Genomic DNA, 13,037 nt, shown 5'->3' with positions numbered 1-13,037 from the left:
TAGTTGCGGCACGCGGGATCTTTGTTGTGGTGTGCAGGCTCTTTGTTGTGGCGCGTGGGCTTCTCTCTAGTTGTGGTGCGCGGGCTCCAGAGAGCGTGGGCTCTGTAGTTTGTGGCACGCGGGCTCTCTAACTGAGGTGCGAGGGCTTAGTTGCCCCGAGGCATGTGGGATCCTAGTTCCCCGACCAGGGATCGAACCCGCGTTCCCTGCATTGGAAGGCGGATTCTTTAGCACTGGACCACCAGAGAATTCCCTCCTTTTAGTTTTAAATTTCTAGGGACTTCCCTGGTGGCACAGTGGTACAGAGTCCTCCTGCTAGTGCAGGGGACACGCGTTCAAGCCCTGGTTTGGGAAGATCCCACATGCCCCAGAGCAACTAAGCCTGTGCGCCACAATTACTGAGCCCGCGCGCCTAGAACCCGTGCTCCGCAACAAGAGAAGCCACTGCAATGAGAAGCCCGCGCACCGCAACAGAGAGTAGCCCCCGCTCGCCGCAGCTAGGGAAAGCCCTCGCGCAGCAACAAAGACCCAACACAGCCAAAACTAAATAAATAAAATAAATTTAAAAAATAATAATAATAAATTTCTACAGTTATTCATAACATAATCCACCTTCAGTAAACATTTATCAAGTGCCTGGAATACATACAGCGCTGTGCTAAGGACTGTGATGCAGGCGATTCACACTGTCCCTCCAGTAAGCAAAGTTTTCTACACAGTAAGCAAAACATCTTAAGACGGCCTAACACCTTTATCAGATTATTACAAATTGCTCTGATTTCTCCTTATCTACCAATTTTGAACACTGTAAAAATAATAAACTGCTGTAACATAGAAAGTTTAGAAAATAAAGAAAATAAATCAACAATAATACCAATCTGAAAAAATTTCTATTTTCATTTTGCTGAATTTCCTGCTAAATTTTTCATATGTAGATTTTACATGAAATTTATATCCTGCCCTTTTCATATATCATAAATATTGATAATTTTCATTGCTAGAAAATTGATAAATACTTTGTAATAATTAAGCTCAGTAAGTTAAAATTGTTTTCTTATTACAATAGTAATACTCACTGAAAAAAATTGAAAAATAAAGATAAACATAAAAAAAAGAACTTTTAATCCCACAACCAGATTTAATCTCTGATGACAATTTGGTGGAGAGTAGTCTTGGCCTTTTTAATGCATGAAACTCTATGTTTCTAATTAAAACATGATGCTTATCATATGTATTGTTTAATAACTTGCTTTTTTTTTTTTACTTAATAATATATTTTTTAAATATTCCCATGTCCAAATTTCACGCTTTTCTCTTACACGATTCCCTACTTGGATCCTCTGACTTACAGATAGAAACGCAGCATCTGTATCTCATTCAGTGTCTTACTGAGCACCCAGAACTGTGCTAGATTCTGAAAATAGTCCAAAGGAAACAGAAGACTTGGGATTGTGCCTGTGCAATTATAACACTGTTCAGGAGATAACTTGACAGGAGATTTATTATTCAGTACAGAACACACATTTTCTTTAAAATAATGCTCTAAATTCCATTCATTCATCCATTCATTTATTTATTAATTCATTCATTTAGGCTCTGTTGGGTCTTTCGTTGCTGCGTGCGGGCTTTCTCTAGTTGTGGCGAGTGGGGGCTACTCTTCGTTGTGGTGCGCGGGCTTCTCATTGCGGTGGCTTCTCTTGCTGTGGAGCACAGGCTCTAGGCGCGCAGACTTCAGTAGTTGTGGTTCGTGGGCTCAGTAGTGGTGGCACACGGGCTCAGTTGCTCTGCGGTGTGTGGGATCTTCCTGGACCAGGGCTCGAACCCGTGTCACCTGCACTGGCAGGCGGATTCTTAACCACTGCGCCACCAGGGAAGTCCCCCATTTAGTTTTTTTTTTTTTTCTTTTTCCCCATTTAGTTTTATCATCTGTATTCAGATTATTCTAATTTTGTGTAATCTCCTGTTGATTCTTGTCCTTACTTCTAACTTCTTAGTTTCATATTCTTAGGTGTGTTTTAAGTTTTCTATCAGCCTGCTTTTGACCACCCCAACAGTAAAGAGTGTCGTCAAATTAGGTGGAATTCATTAGTTTCAGAGTATTACATCTAGTATCTCCCAACAGCTTCATAAACTAATGTAACTTGTCAGTGGTGTGTCATTTGCACTTTATATGAGCATATTTGAGGCCAACTGAATTAATCTGATAGGATTTCAAGAGATCTATCACATCCTGAAATTAAGATTCTGTATTCACTTTAAAAGCCATTGTTCAGGAACTTCCCTGGTGGCCCAGTGGTTAAGAATCTGCCTGCCAATGCAGGGGACACAGGTTCAAGCCCTGGTCCAAGAAGATCCCACATGCCCTGGAGCAACTAAGCCCATGTGCCACAACTACAGAGCCTGCGCTCTAGAGCCCGCGAGAAACAACTACTAAAGCCTGCACGCCTAGAACCCATGCTCCACAACAAAGAGAAGCCACCACAATGAGAAGCCCATGCACTGCAACAAAGAGTAGCCCCCGCTCGCCACAACTAGAGAAAGCGCACGCACAGCAATGAAGACCCAATGCAGCTGGAAAAAAAAAAAATTAATTAATTAATAAAAGCCATTGTTCAAATTCTTTCAAGGAAGCAATCAATATCTCCAAATATCTCATTTTATAATCACAAAAATTACAATTTCTACGTTTTTCAACTTTAACACATTTCTAAGAAAATTTGTGAAACAAAATTAGAATAGGGGCTTCCCTGGCGGCACAGTGGTTAAGAATCCGCCTGCCAGTGCAGGGAACACGGGTTCGAGCCCTGGTCCGGGAAGATCCCATGTGCTGCGGAGCAACTAAGCCCGAGCGCCACAACTGCTGAGCCTGCGCTCTGGAGCCCGTGAACCACAACTACTGAGCCCATGTGCCACAACTACTGAAGCCCACGCGCCTAGAGCCAGTGCTCCGCAACAAGAGAAGCCACCACAATGAGAAGCCCGCGCACCGCAACGAAGAGTAGCCCCCACTCGCCACAACTAGAGAAAGCCCGCGCGCAGCAACGAAGACCCAATGCAGCCATAAATAAATAAATAAATAAATAAATAAATAAAAAAAAATATATAGTTTTCTTTTCATTCAAATTGTATCAAATATGATATAATTTTATATGAAATATATATATAAAATTTCATTCAAATTATATCAAATGTTATTTCCCTATGTTCTTAGTTTTTGAAAACATGATTTTTAATGACTATCTTTATGGTATAAAATGGATTTTTCTGGTGTCAAATTTTCTTTTTTTTAATTACTTTTTAAAAATATTTATTTATTTATTTATTTATGGTTGTGTTGTGTCTTCATTTCTGTGCGAGGGCTTTCTCTAGTTGCGGCAAGCGGGGGCCACTCTTCATCGTGGTGCGCGGGCCTCTCACTATCGCGGCCTCTCTTGTTGCGGAGCACAGGCTCCAGACGCACAGGCTCAGTAACTGTGGCTCACGGGCCCAGTTGCTCCGCAGCATGTGGGATCTTCCCAGACCAGGGCTCGAACCCGTGTCCCCTGCACTGGCAGGCAGACTCTCAACCACTGCACCACCAGGGAAGCCCCTAATAAATTTTTTTTAATATTTATTTATTTATTTATTTGGCTGTTCTGGGTCTTAGTTGCGGCATCTGAAGTCTTCGCTGCCGCAAGTGGGATCTGCAGTTGTGGCATTGGCATGTGGGATCTTTTAGTTGCGGCATGCGGGATCTTTAGTTGCGGCATGCGAACTCTTAATTGTGGCATGTGGGATCTAGTTCCCCGACCAGGGATCGAACCCAGGTCTCCTGCATTGGGAGCATGGAGTCTTGGCCACTGGACCACCAGGGAAGTGCCTCTGGTGTCAAATTTTCTAAAAAAAATTTTTTTAAATCAAGTGTATTTTGGAAGATACTTATTTCTCCACTGACACTGTTCAAAACTTTGACAAGGGATATATGTATATGTATAGCTGATTCACTTTGTTATAAAGCAGAAACTAACACACCATTGTAAAGCAATTACACTCCAATAAAGATGTTAAAAAAAAAAAAACTTTGACAACACTAAATATCTCTTATGTCTTATAAATGTAGCCTGGCTAAATACTATTCATCTCTTCAGTGCAGCTACCCGTGCATATCTTTAACACCTGCATTTATTATACTGCATTGCAACTGCCTATATACTTGTCTATTTCCCTAATTTGACTGCAAGTTCCTTGAGGACAGAGACTGTAACTTAATCACCACTGTTTCCCTAGTACTTACACAGTACTTGACATACAGTAAGCATTCAACATATATAAAAATGAACAAGTTAATGGACTCAACAGTATTTTATATATCAGTGCTGACAGGAGAAAAGAAAGAATTATCTTCAGAATTTAATTTATCTCATAAGCCTGTACTTTCTAGGTTGAAAATTCTCAGACCACTATTAAGTAAGTAGAACTAAGAATTAAACACGTTTTAACCACAAGCTCTGTGGTTACTGATACTTAACAACAGGGTACAGATTTTCCCATTCAAGTAGTGGAATCACAGCACCAGTAAGTCGGTCAACATAAAGCAAGAGTACCCAGTAAAACAGCTGTGATGTAGTCTGACAAATGCAGAATCATGTTATGTATCTGATATGATCAAAGTTCGCGTTTGCTTACCTTGCGGGAAAAGTCTGTAGCTGGTTGTTTGCAAGATGCAAGATTCGCAGGTGCGGGTGCCCCACCAGGACGGGCACACACTGATCTGTCAGGAGGTTGTTGGTCAGGTAGAGCAGCTGCAGTGCACTCAGACTCTCCTCCCCAGTGCAAGTGGATGGCAGAGACTCCAGACTATTTGCAGATGCATTCAAGTATCTGAGACTGACAGAACACATGCAAATCATCATTTCCTTTATGGCTACTGGTTGCCTTCTTGTGTGGAAACCATCATGCCATCTCAGTATGTAACACTGCCTCTCCGTGCTCCCAAACTCATGACAAAAGTAATTTCCTCCAGGTAGTTTTCTCTGATTGATCCTACCCAAACAAAATTCCTTCTACTCAACTCACGTAAGCCAAGTAGAGAGGGAAGAATGCAGGCTTAGTTGTGTTCCGGGGATTCTGTGGTGGTCTAATTCTAACCCAGCTTCATGTTTTACTGTCTGCATGACCACAGAAACGATGTTGTTGAGTATCATGTTCACAAATATATGAACTGTGAGGACACCCTTTAGAAAAATGTTTGTCTGATTTTAATAGGATCATATTTATTTAGCCAATCCCCCTATAATCCCCTAATAATGAGCATATCGGCTGTTTCCAATTGTTTGCCATTATAGACACTATAATGAGCACCTCCAAGTCCTCACCCAATTATTTCTTTAGGCCATATTCCCAGAAGCAGAATATGTGGGGTCAAAGGCTACATATATCTTTAAGATTTTTACACATATACTGCCAAAATGAGCTCCAGAAAGGCTATATCAAAGTATACTTCAGAAAGGCTATGCCACTAGAAGGATATATGATTGCATTTGGTCACACCTTTGTCAACCCTCAGTATCATAATTCATTTTAATCTTAACCAATCTAAGAAGTAAAACATGGTATGATTTAAAAAATCTGCCTAGCATGGTGTTTAGTACATACAGAACATGCTCAGTAAAAGGCAGCTAATATTATTAAATTTCTGTGTTCTTAAGTCTTCTTCAAACTGTATGATCCACATTGCTAATTAGCTTTTAAGTTGTTGAGGGAACTGTGTGTCTGTGTCTTCATATATCCCAAAAGTGCTCTGTGCAGAGTAAGTATTAAATATTATTGACAGTTTGCTACAACTGCTAGGTAACTTCCTTACTAAAGATTCTAAAGCTGAAACTAATTTTATTCAGACTGTCATCAGAATGAAATGTACTATAATGCATTACTAACAAATACTTATTAATTAACAAATGTTACTGCACTAAAACTTTCCAAAAAGAAAATTTCCCTCAAATGTTTTTTTAGAATTTCCAAAGATTTTATTTTTAGGAAACTCCAACCAAGCATATTACACATTAAGAGATATATAAACTGCCAGAGAAAAGCCAGACACTTGTGGGCTAAATGCTTTTCGTATGCCTCCTGCAGCCTAGTTAAATTACTAGGCTGTTTCTCTCTGCTTTCCCCATGTCAAAATTGAAGAACAATACTGCCTTCTCCATATTGCAGAAAACTATAATTAAAAACGAATTTTCATTTAATGGTGACATACGTGTTAAATAAACCTGATTACAGGTATTAAAATAAGAAGACATACTATCTATTTGTTAATTTACAATGAGAAAGTAAATAATACTTTTGGAACAACATAACTTTAAATGCACAGTTTTCAAAGTAGGGAGTAAAAAAGCCCTGCAAATAAAGAATATAACTTAATGATAGCTTAGCAAAGCTAGAAGCAAAAACTAAATTAACTTCAGTGGTATGCCCTTTTCTCCTAATGCAAAAGCTGAAAAGTACCCAAAGAAGCTGTATCAGAATGCTGAAACCTCTATTTGAAGATCAAAGAGGCTTTCTGAGATGAAAGCCTGAACCTTCCCATGCTCTTTAAATCTGTTTACAACACTGTAACTTCCTAAGTACTAGATGGTTATTTCACCTTTTGAGTTGAAGATTCCTGCCTCATAAGAGTGTCATGGGGCTTCCCTGGTGGCGCAGTGGTTGAGAATCCGCCTGCCAATGCAGGGGACACGGGTTTGATCCCTGGTCCAGGAAGATTCCCACATGCCACGGAGCAACTAAACCCATGTGCCATAACTACTGAGCCTGTGCTCTAGAGCCTGTGAGCCACAACTACTGAGCCCGTGTGCCGCAACTACTGAAGCCTGTGTGCCTAGAGCCTGTGCTCACAACAAGAGAAGCCACCGCAGTGAGAAGCCCGTGCACTGCAACGAAGAGTAGCCCCCGCTCGCCACAACTAGAAAAAGCCTGCGCGCAGCAACAAAGACCCAACACAGCCAAAAATAAATAAATAAATTTATATAAAAAAAAGACAGTGTCATATTTTATTCCATACAAATTGCAAATAAGTCTCCACCCATAGCTGGATTATGAGATAAACACTCTGTAAAGATGGTTCCAAAGGTCACTCCAATGACAAGTCCAGGCAGTTTGCTTAGCCAATGATTCTGCTCTTCTAAATAAAATCCACAGTACTTACTTTAAGGCCTTAGAGAAGAGTGTATCTGGCAGCCTGGTGAGCAAGTTATGCTGAATATCCAACACCTCGAGAGGGATGTGCTCCACCAGCGCTGGAAGGTTCTGCACGTGATTGTGTCCCACCATTAGTTTTCTAAGACTCAAGCTACTAAGGATTCTAAGGGGATAGAGCACAAAGAAACAACAACAAAAAACTGACTTAAATCTCTCTTCCTGAGTCTGCCCTTGGCTATTTAACTAAAATCAGTAAACTAATAGAATTGTGTTCTTCTAGACGGTATAATCACTGACAGGTGCCTGAGCCAAGAAAGCAGCCACAACCATATGTTTACCCACCACCCACCAGGAAGTCATTCAGGGAAAAGGTGAATTAATAATGAAAGCACACAGCCCAGAACACGTCTAAACAAAAAAAGCAATTTGTGTAATAAATCAATTTAGATTTTAGGTCTAGACAGATAGCACCAAAAATTCATTAAATTTATTAATATTAATATAATTGATCATAATAAGCTAATAACAAAATTTATTATAACAAACACTACTCCTTATTCAATTCTTAAAATGTGCCAGGACATTTAACTATTAGGTCCAGAAGGGTTAAGTGACTTTGATTTGCCAAAGATCTCACATCAAATGTAGTAAATGGTATAGTCAGGATTTGGATTAAAGTCTGACTCCAAAGCTGTGTTCATACCTACTATGCTACAAACCCTCTAATTTACTTTTAAAGACTCCACTAAGTAATAACCTCACATTTCACATCTTGGTACTTTTTAATATACACCCCCCTCCCACCTCCCAACTCCTATATCTTTCCCCTCCACATACAGAAATCCTACCATCTTATAAAGGTCAATTCAAACAGGCATTCTGCATGAAGCATTCTCTAATTATCCAAAGTTCTGAATTTCTAAAACATTTTATTTATATAGTGTAGTGACCAAGAGTGAGGCTTTGGAGTAAGAATGACTACATTCAAATGCCAGCTCCTATCACTTCCTAGTTAAGTGCAATGTTGGACAAATTACCTAACCACTCTAAGCCTTAGTTTCCTTATTTGTAAGAAGAGGATAACAGCACTTATAAAATAAGGTTGATACAGGATTAAATAAGATAATGAAAGTGAAGGTCTTAGAACATTGCCCAGCTCATAATAAATCATCCAGTACAAAGGTTCTATTATCACTATCATGTCACTGACCTATGCCAGCAACTCTTGTTACATTTTATCACAGTTATCTCTGCACAAGTCACCCCGACTATCTGTTTACTAAGTTCCTTGCAGGCCAAGACTATGCCTTAGGCGTTACTGTATTCCTTACGGCACTCACGCTGCCCTGCACTTAGCAGATACTCAATATTTACTGAACAAATGAATCAAAGTACCCTTGAAAGGCAACCCAAATATAGGAAAATTAATTAAATATACACATAATATATACAATAACACATGCATACCTCATAGGAATCTCTGTCAGGAGATTATAGCTCACATCTAATATTTCTATCTTCTTTGCTTCACAGGCCCAGTCAGGGACACACTCAAGCAGGTTTCTGCAGAAAATAAATAATTAAAAGGCATCATTTAAGATGATGAGTGGAACTCATTCCGTTTCACTAGTCTGTAATGTATCGTTAATGGTCCCCTGAGCTCCCTGAGGGCAGAAGCACTATCCCCAAGGCATACCTGATGCACTGCCTGGAATATAGTAGGTGCTCAATGAATGTCGCTGATAGAAACGTGGAGAGAGACGAGCACACATACATGCATGACACTGGATCAAGCGTGCTGCGGGCTCACTGAAGATACAAAGGCCTTCAGTATAGAAAAGCACATAGGTGGTGGGATGGGATGGGGAGAGGGGAGGAAAGCCTTAAAGGAAGAAGAGGCATAAACAAATCTTCAAAGATGAGTAGGATTTCCTCAAGTAATGATGGGGGGAGAAGAGAAGCAAATTCTGGGAAAAAATGAACCAAATGAATAAAAGTGAGCAAGTAAGGACAAAAGAAAACTAGTGGGAGAAAAGTTCCGGATCATTTAGAATGTGAATTCAAATATTTAGTAGAGCACTGGGCAAGTATTCAGTCACAGGAATTTATTTTCAGATGTTACTTAGCTTCCCCAAGCCTCAAAGTATCTACTGACCGATGGATCAATACGATGAGGCAGAATGAAATAAGTGCTGTGAGAGAAACGCAGATGCTGCTCTGACTGCTTAGTGAAGGAAGCACTTCAAGGCAAGCTCCCTAAGAAATATGACATCTGGGGCAGAATCTGAAGAATGTTGTACACGCCGGAGGTGTGGTGGACATTCCAAGCGAGAGGTGACAACATGAGCTAGAGCACAGAGGCAAGAAAAGAATAATCAGCAGTTTGGTGACGCTGGAGCAGCCAATACAGAGCACAGAGTGGGAAGAAACAAGGCTAGAAATATCTAATCATGTCTAGGAGGTTGACTCTATCCTGCAGATGTAGGGGGATCACTGAAGGGTTGGTGAGCAGTTTTGCACTTTTAAGAGCTCGCTCTGTGAATACACGGAGGTCTGGTTGAGGTGGTTATATCAGTAAAAGGAAGCATAATCAGGAAGCTGTTAGAGAATTCCAGACAGGGAATGATAAGGGCCTCAATGAGTAGTAACACACCTGGAAGGGAGGGGAGGGGCGCCAGAAACATTTAGGAGACAAAAATCAAAATGACCTGGAGATGGATTAGACATGTGAGTGGAGGAGCAGAGGGAAGAATCAAAAGTGATATTTAGGCTTTAGCCTAGATGACCAGAGAGGAAATCCTATCCAGAGAAAGGACTGATAAGCTCCAAATGAGGTTGGGAATCATGAATTTCAGTGGTGTCCATCTGGATCTGATTGTCTTATGATAATGCCAAAAGCCAAAACAGAAAACAAGACAAGTTAAAGTGCGGGTGGAGGGGTGGATAATAAATTTAATTTTGCACATATTTGAGGTACTTGGAGAAGTGCAGGTTGAAACATCTGTTATGACATTGGACATACAGGTCTGAGGCTGAAGGAAGGAGTCTGGACTGGTGATCTGGGTGATGCTGACACTGAAGTGTAGTGAAATCCTGGGAGTAAATGAGATCGTGCCAAATGAGAAGTGCAGTGGGCCAAAGACAGACCCTGGGATAACTGACCTTTAAAGGGCTAGCTAAGAAAGAGGAGTTAAGGAAGAGACAGAAGAAATGGTCAGAGCAGCATGAAAAGAAAATCACACGGTCTCAGCCAGCCAAGGAAACAGCACATTTGAAGAAAAGAAAACAAGATGAACAGTGTCAATACAGAAAAGTTCCACAAGAGGAGATCTAAAGCCAGTTGTGGTGGGGTGAACAAAGGGGAACAGGAAATTGAGCCAAGAAATGCAGATAATTCTCGAGAAATTTGGACAAAAAGGGATCAGAGGGATGAGGGAGCAGACAATAACTAGAGGGGTTGCAAGATAAAGGGAACATTTTTTGTTTGTTAAGACAGAGGAGCTATGAGTGTGCGCAGAGACCAAGGAAAAGAAAAACACCGAACACGCGTGAGAGGAGGAGGAGGAGGAGGATGAGTAACAGAGCAAGGTCCAGAGCAGTGGGAGTGGACGGGATCAAAGGCACAGATGGCTGGGCTGGCCTTGAACAGAGGAAAGAAGCAGAGAATGGATATGAATCTACATGAATTTACGCAAGGGGCTAGGAAGCTGAGAGATCACCCATGATGACCTCTATTTTCCCAGTCAAGTGGGAAACTGAGCTCTGGAGACGAGGAGGTGAGGGGCGGTGGGGCTGAGAGAAGCCAAGCAGTTTGGAACAGATGTCAGGACACTCGAAGGAGCTGACGGCAGAAGAGACTCCAGATGAGGCTGGAAACTAAATACATGATCTTCTTCAGTAATGATCAAGCTCAGTGGGGAAGGTCAATCTTAGTCTTGATCCATGTTGGGGTTTTGATGGGAAGATATGACAGAAAGAAATGGATGGAAGGGAATCTAGAACAATAGCTTAATAATAATGATGATAAAGTAACAACAACAAAAAGAAACCTGGCTATCACAGCTAATATTTCTTGAGAGACTCATTTTATGCCAGGCACTATGCTACATATTTTGCGTTTACTGTCTCCTTTAATCTTTATGAAAACCCTGAGCATATAGGACTCTGTCCACTGCCCCTTCTACCTGCTTCTAGCACTCTATACTCACGGCACTTATGATGCTGCCCTCTTACTGCTTATTTGATGGTCAAACTCTCCACTAGACTGTAAAACTCAGCCAGTGACTCCTGAATGCCTAACACAGTATTAAAAATGAATGAAGGAAAGAAAGCAAACTTCATTTACATTTGTTCTTGACCACCAACAGAAGAAATAAAATCCTGAATATAATTAATCTCTCTGAAAATCAGATTAACATGGGTCACAAGAGTATAAAAAAAATAAGAGAACAACATTTTAAGTCACTAAAAACCAAGAATTATCTGATTCCAATTGGAAAAAGAAAATCACTGCCATGGAGGGGAAATAGGTCTTTGTTTACAACTCATGCTAAATCCACAAACTTTAACAATGAGTAATTCAGAGGCACCTTCCTGTTTCAAGAGGACCTTCCTTTATCTAAATAGCATGGCCATTAAACTTATTCCTCCACTCAACCTTTGCTCTTCTCCCGGTTATCCACATATTTCAATGTATTAGCATTTCTTGTACCTCAAAACTGTCAAAGTGCCCACAGACATCTCTTAAATACAGGAATCAAACAAGCACCACCCTCATGAGACACACTCACCGGGAGAGTTCTAGAGAAGTGAGCAGACTGGGTACTGGATAGACATTCACTGCTGTCAGCCCTAATCAGAAAACAGATTGGTGTTAGTGACGTTCTCCAAAGAAGAATGTAACTGAGAGTAAACAAGGGGGAAAGCTGATGAAAATTGATGTCACCTACTGACATGAACTAAAGATGAAAACCAGTGGGTATCGCAAAGCACCGAGCTGATCTCCCTGTGCTACGCTGCTGCTTCCAACTAGCTACTTTACATTCGGTAGTGTATATATGTTGATGCTACTCTCACTTCGCCCCAGCTCAAGAGGGAGGGGATATGGGGACATGTGTATGCATATGGCTGATTCACTTTGGTGTACAACAGAAACTAACACAGTGTTGTGAAGCAATTATACTCCAATAAAGATCTATTAAAATTAAAAATTAAAAGAAAACAGTGGGTAACTCACATTGACTAACTTTATTTAACTACTTGATCCCCATTTGAAAACCAAATACAACAACTAATTGGAGGATCTTGGGTACTGCACCGGAGTCACACTGGATCAGGCAGCTGTTAAATGTTAACAATAATTGCTTAGCTTATTAACATTAAAAATGAATAACTGAATTTTCCCTGGCAACATTTTAATTTTTAATTAAAGCAAAACAAATAAAGAAAAGTACAGTAATCTTAAATGTATAGATCAATGAATTTTTACAAAAAGAACATACTGGTATAACCAGTAGGCAGATCAAGAAACAGAGCAGTACCAGCTGCCCGGAAACTTCCCCTCATCCCCCCTCCCTCTAGTCACTACCCCACACACAGATTACTTTTACCTATTTATATAAATACACACATTCATTATATACAATTTTTTTGTCTGGCTTCATCACTGAACATTGCGCTTGTGAGATATTTGTTCATGTTACTGAATATGGTTGTAGTTCATCCATTCTCATGGCTGTATAAAATTTTTCCTGGGAATATACCACAATTTATTTACCCATTGTAGAGTTGATGGGCATTTTAAGTCTTGTCTAGCTGGGGGTTACTATGAATAGTGCCTCTGTGAACATTTTGTCCAC

At 40.4% G+C, this 13,037-nt stretch overlaps 1 protein-coding gene across 4 annotated transcripts in view; it reads right to left on the bottom strand.

Moving 5' to 3' along the window:
- Positions 1-13,037, bottom strand: part of PHLPP2 (PH domain and leucine rich repeat protein phosphatase 2) — a 73,053-nt gene that overhangs the window by 11,917 nt on the left and 48,099 nt on the right. For all 4 annotated transcript variants that reach the window (XM_059903731.1, XM_059903732.1, XM_059903733.1 and 1 more), the window contains 4 exons: positions 11,970-12,030; positions 8,647-8,742; positions 7,187-7,342; positions 4,666-4,866 (listed from right to left, as the gene is read on the bottom strand). In XM_059903731.1, coding sequence (XP_059759714.1) covers positions 4,666-4,866; positions 7,187-7,342; positions 8,647-8,742; positions 11,970-12,030 — 514 coding nt within the window. The remainder of the gene's footprint in view (positions 1-4,665; positions 4,867-7,186; positions 7,343-8,646; positions 8,743-11,969; positions 12,031-13,037) is intronic.

Source organism: Balaenoptera ricei, chromosome 19 (genome assembly GCF_028023285.1).
Source record: "Balaenoptera ricei isolate mBalRic1 chromosome 19, mBalRic1.hap2, whole genome shotgun sequence".
NCBI classification, from domain to species: domain Eukaryota; kingdom Metazoa; phylum Chordata; class Mammalia; order Artiodactyla; family Balaenopteridae; genus Balaenoptera; species Balaenoptera ricei.
The sequence above is the reverse complement of the archived record's forward strand: the minus strand, read 5'-3'. Positions and strand labels throughout refer to the sequence as shown.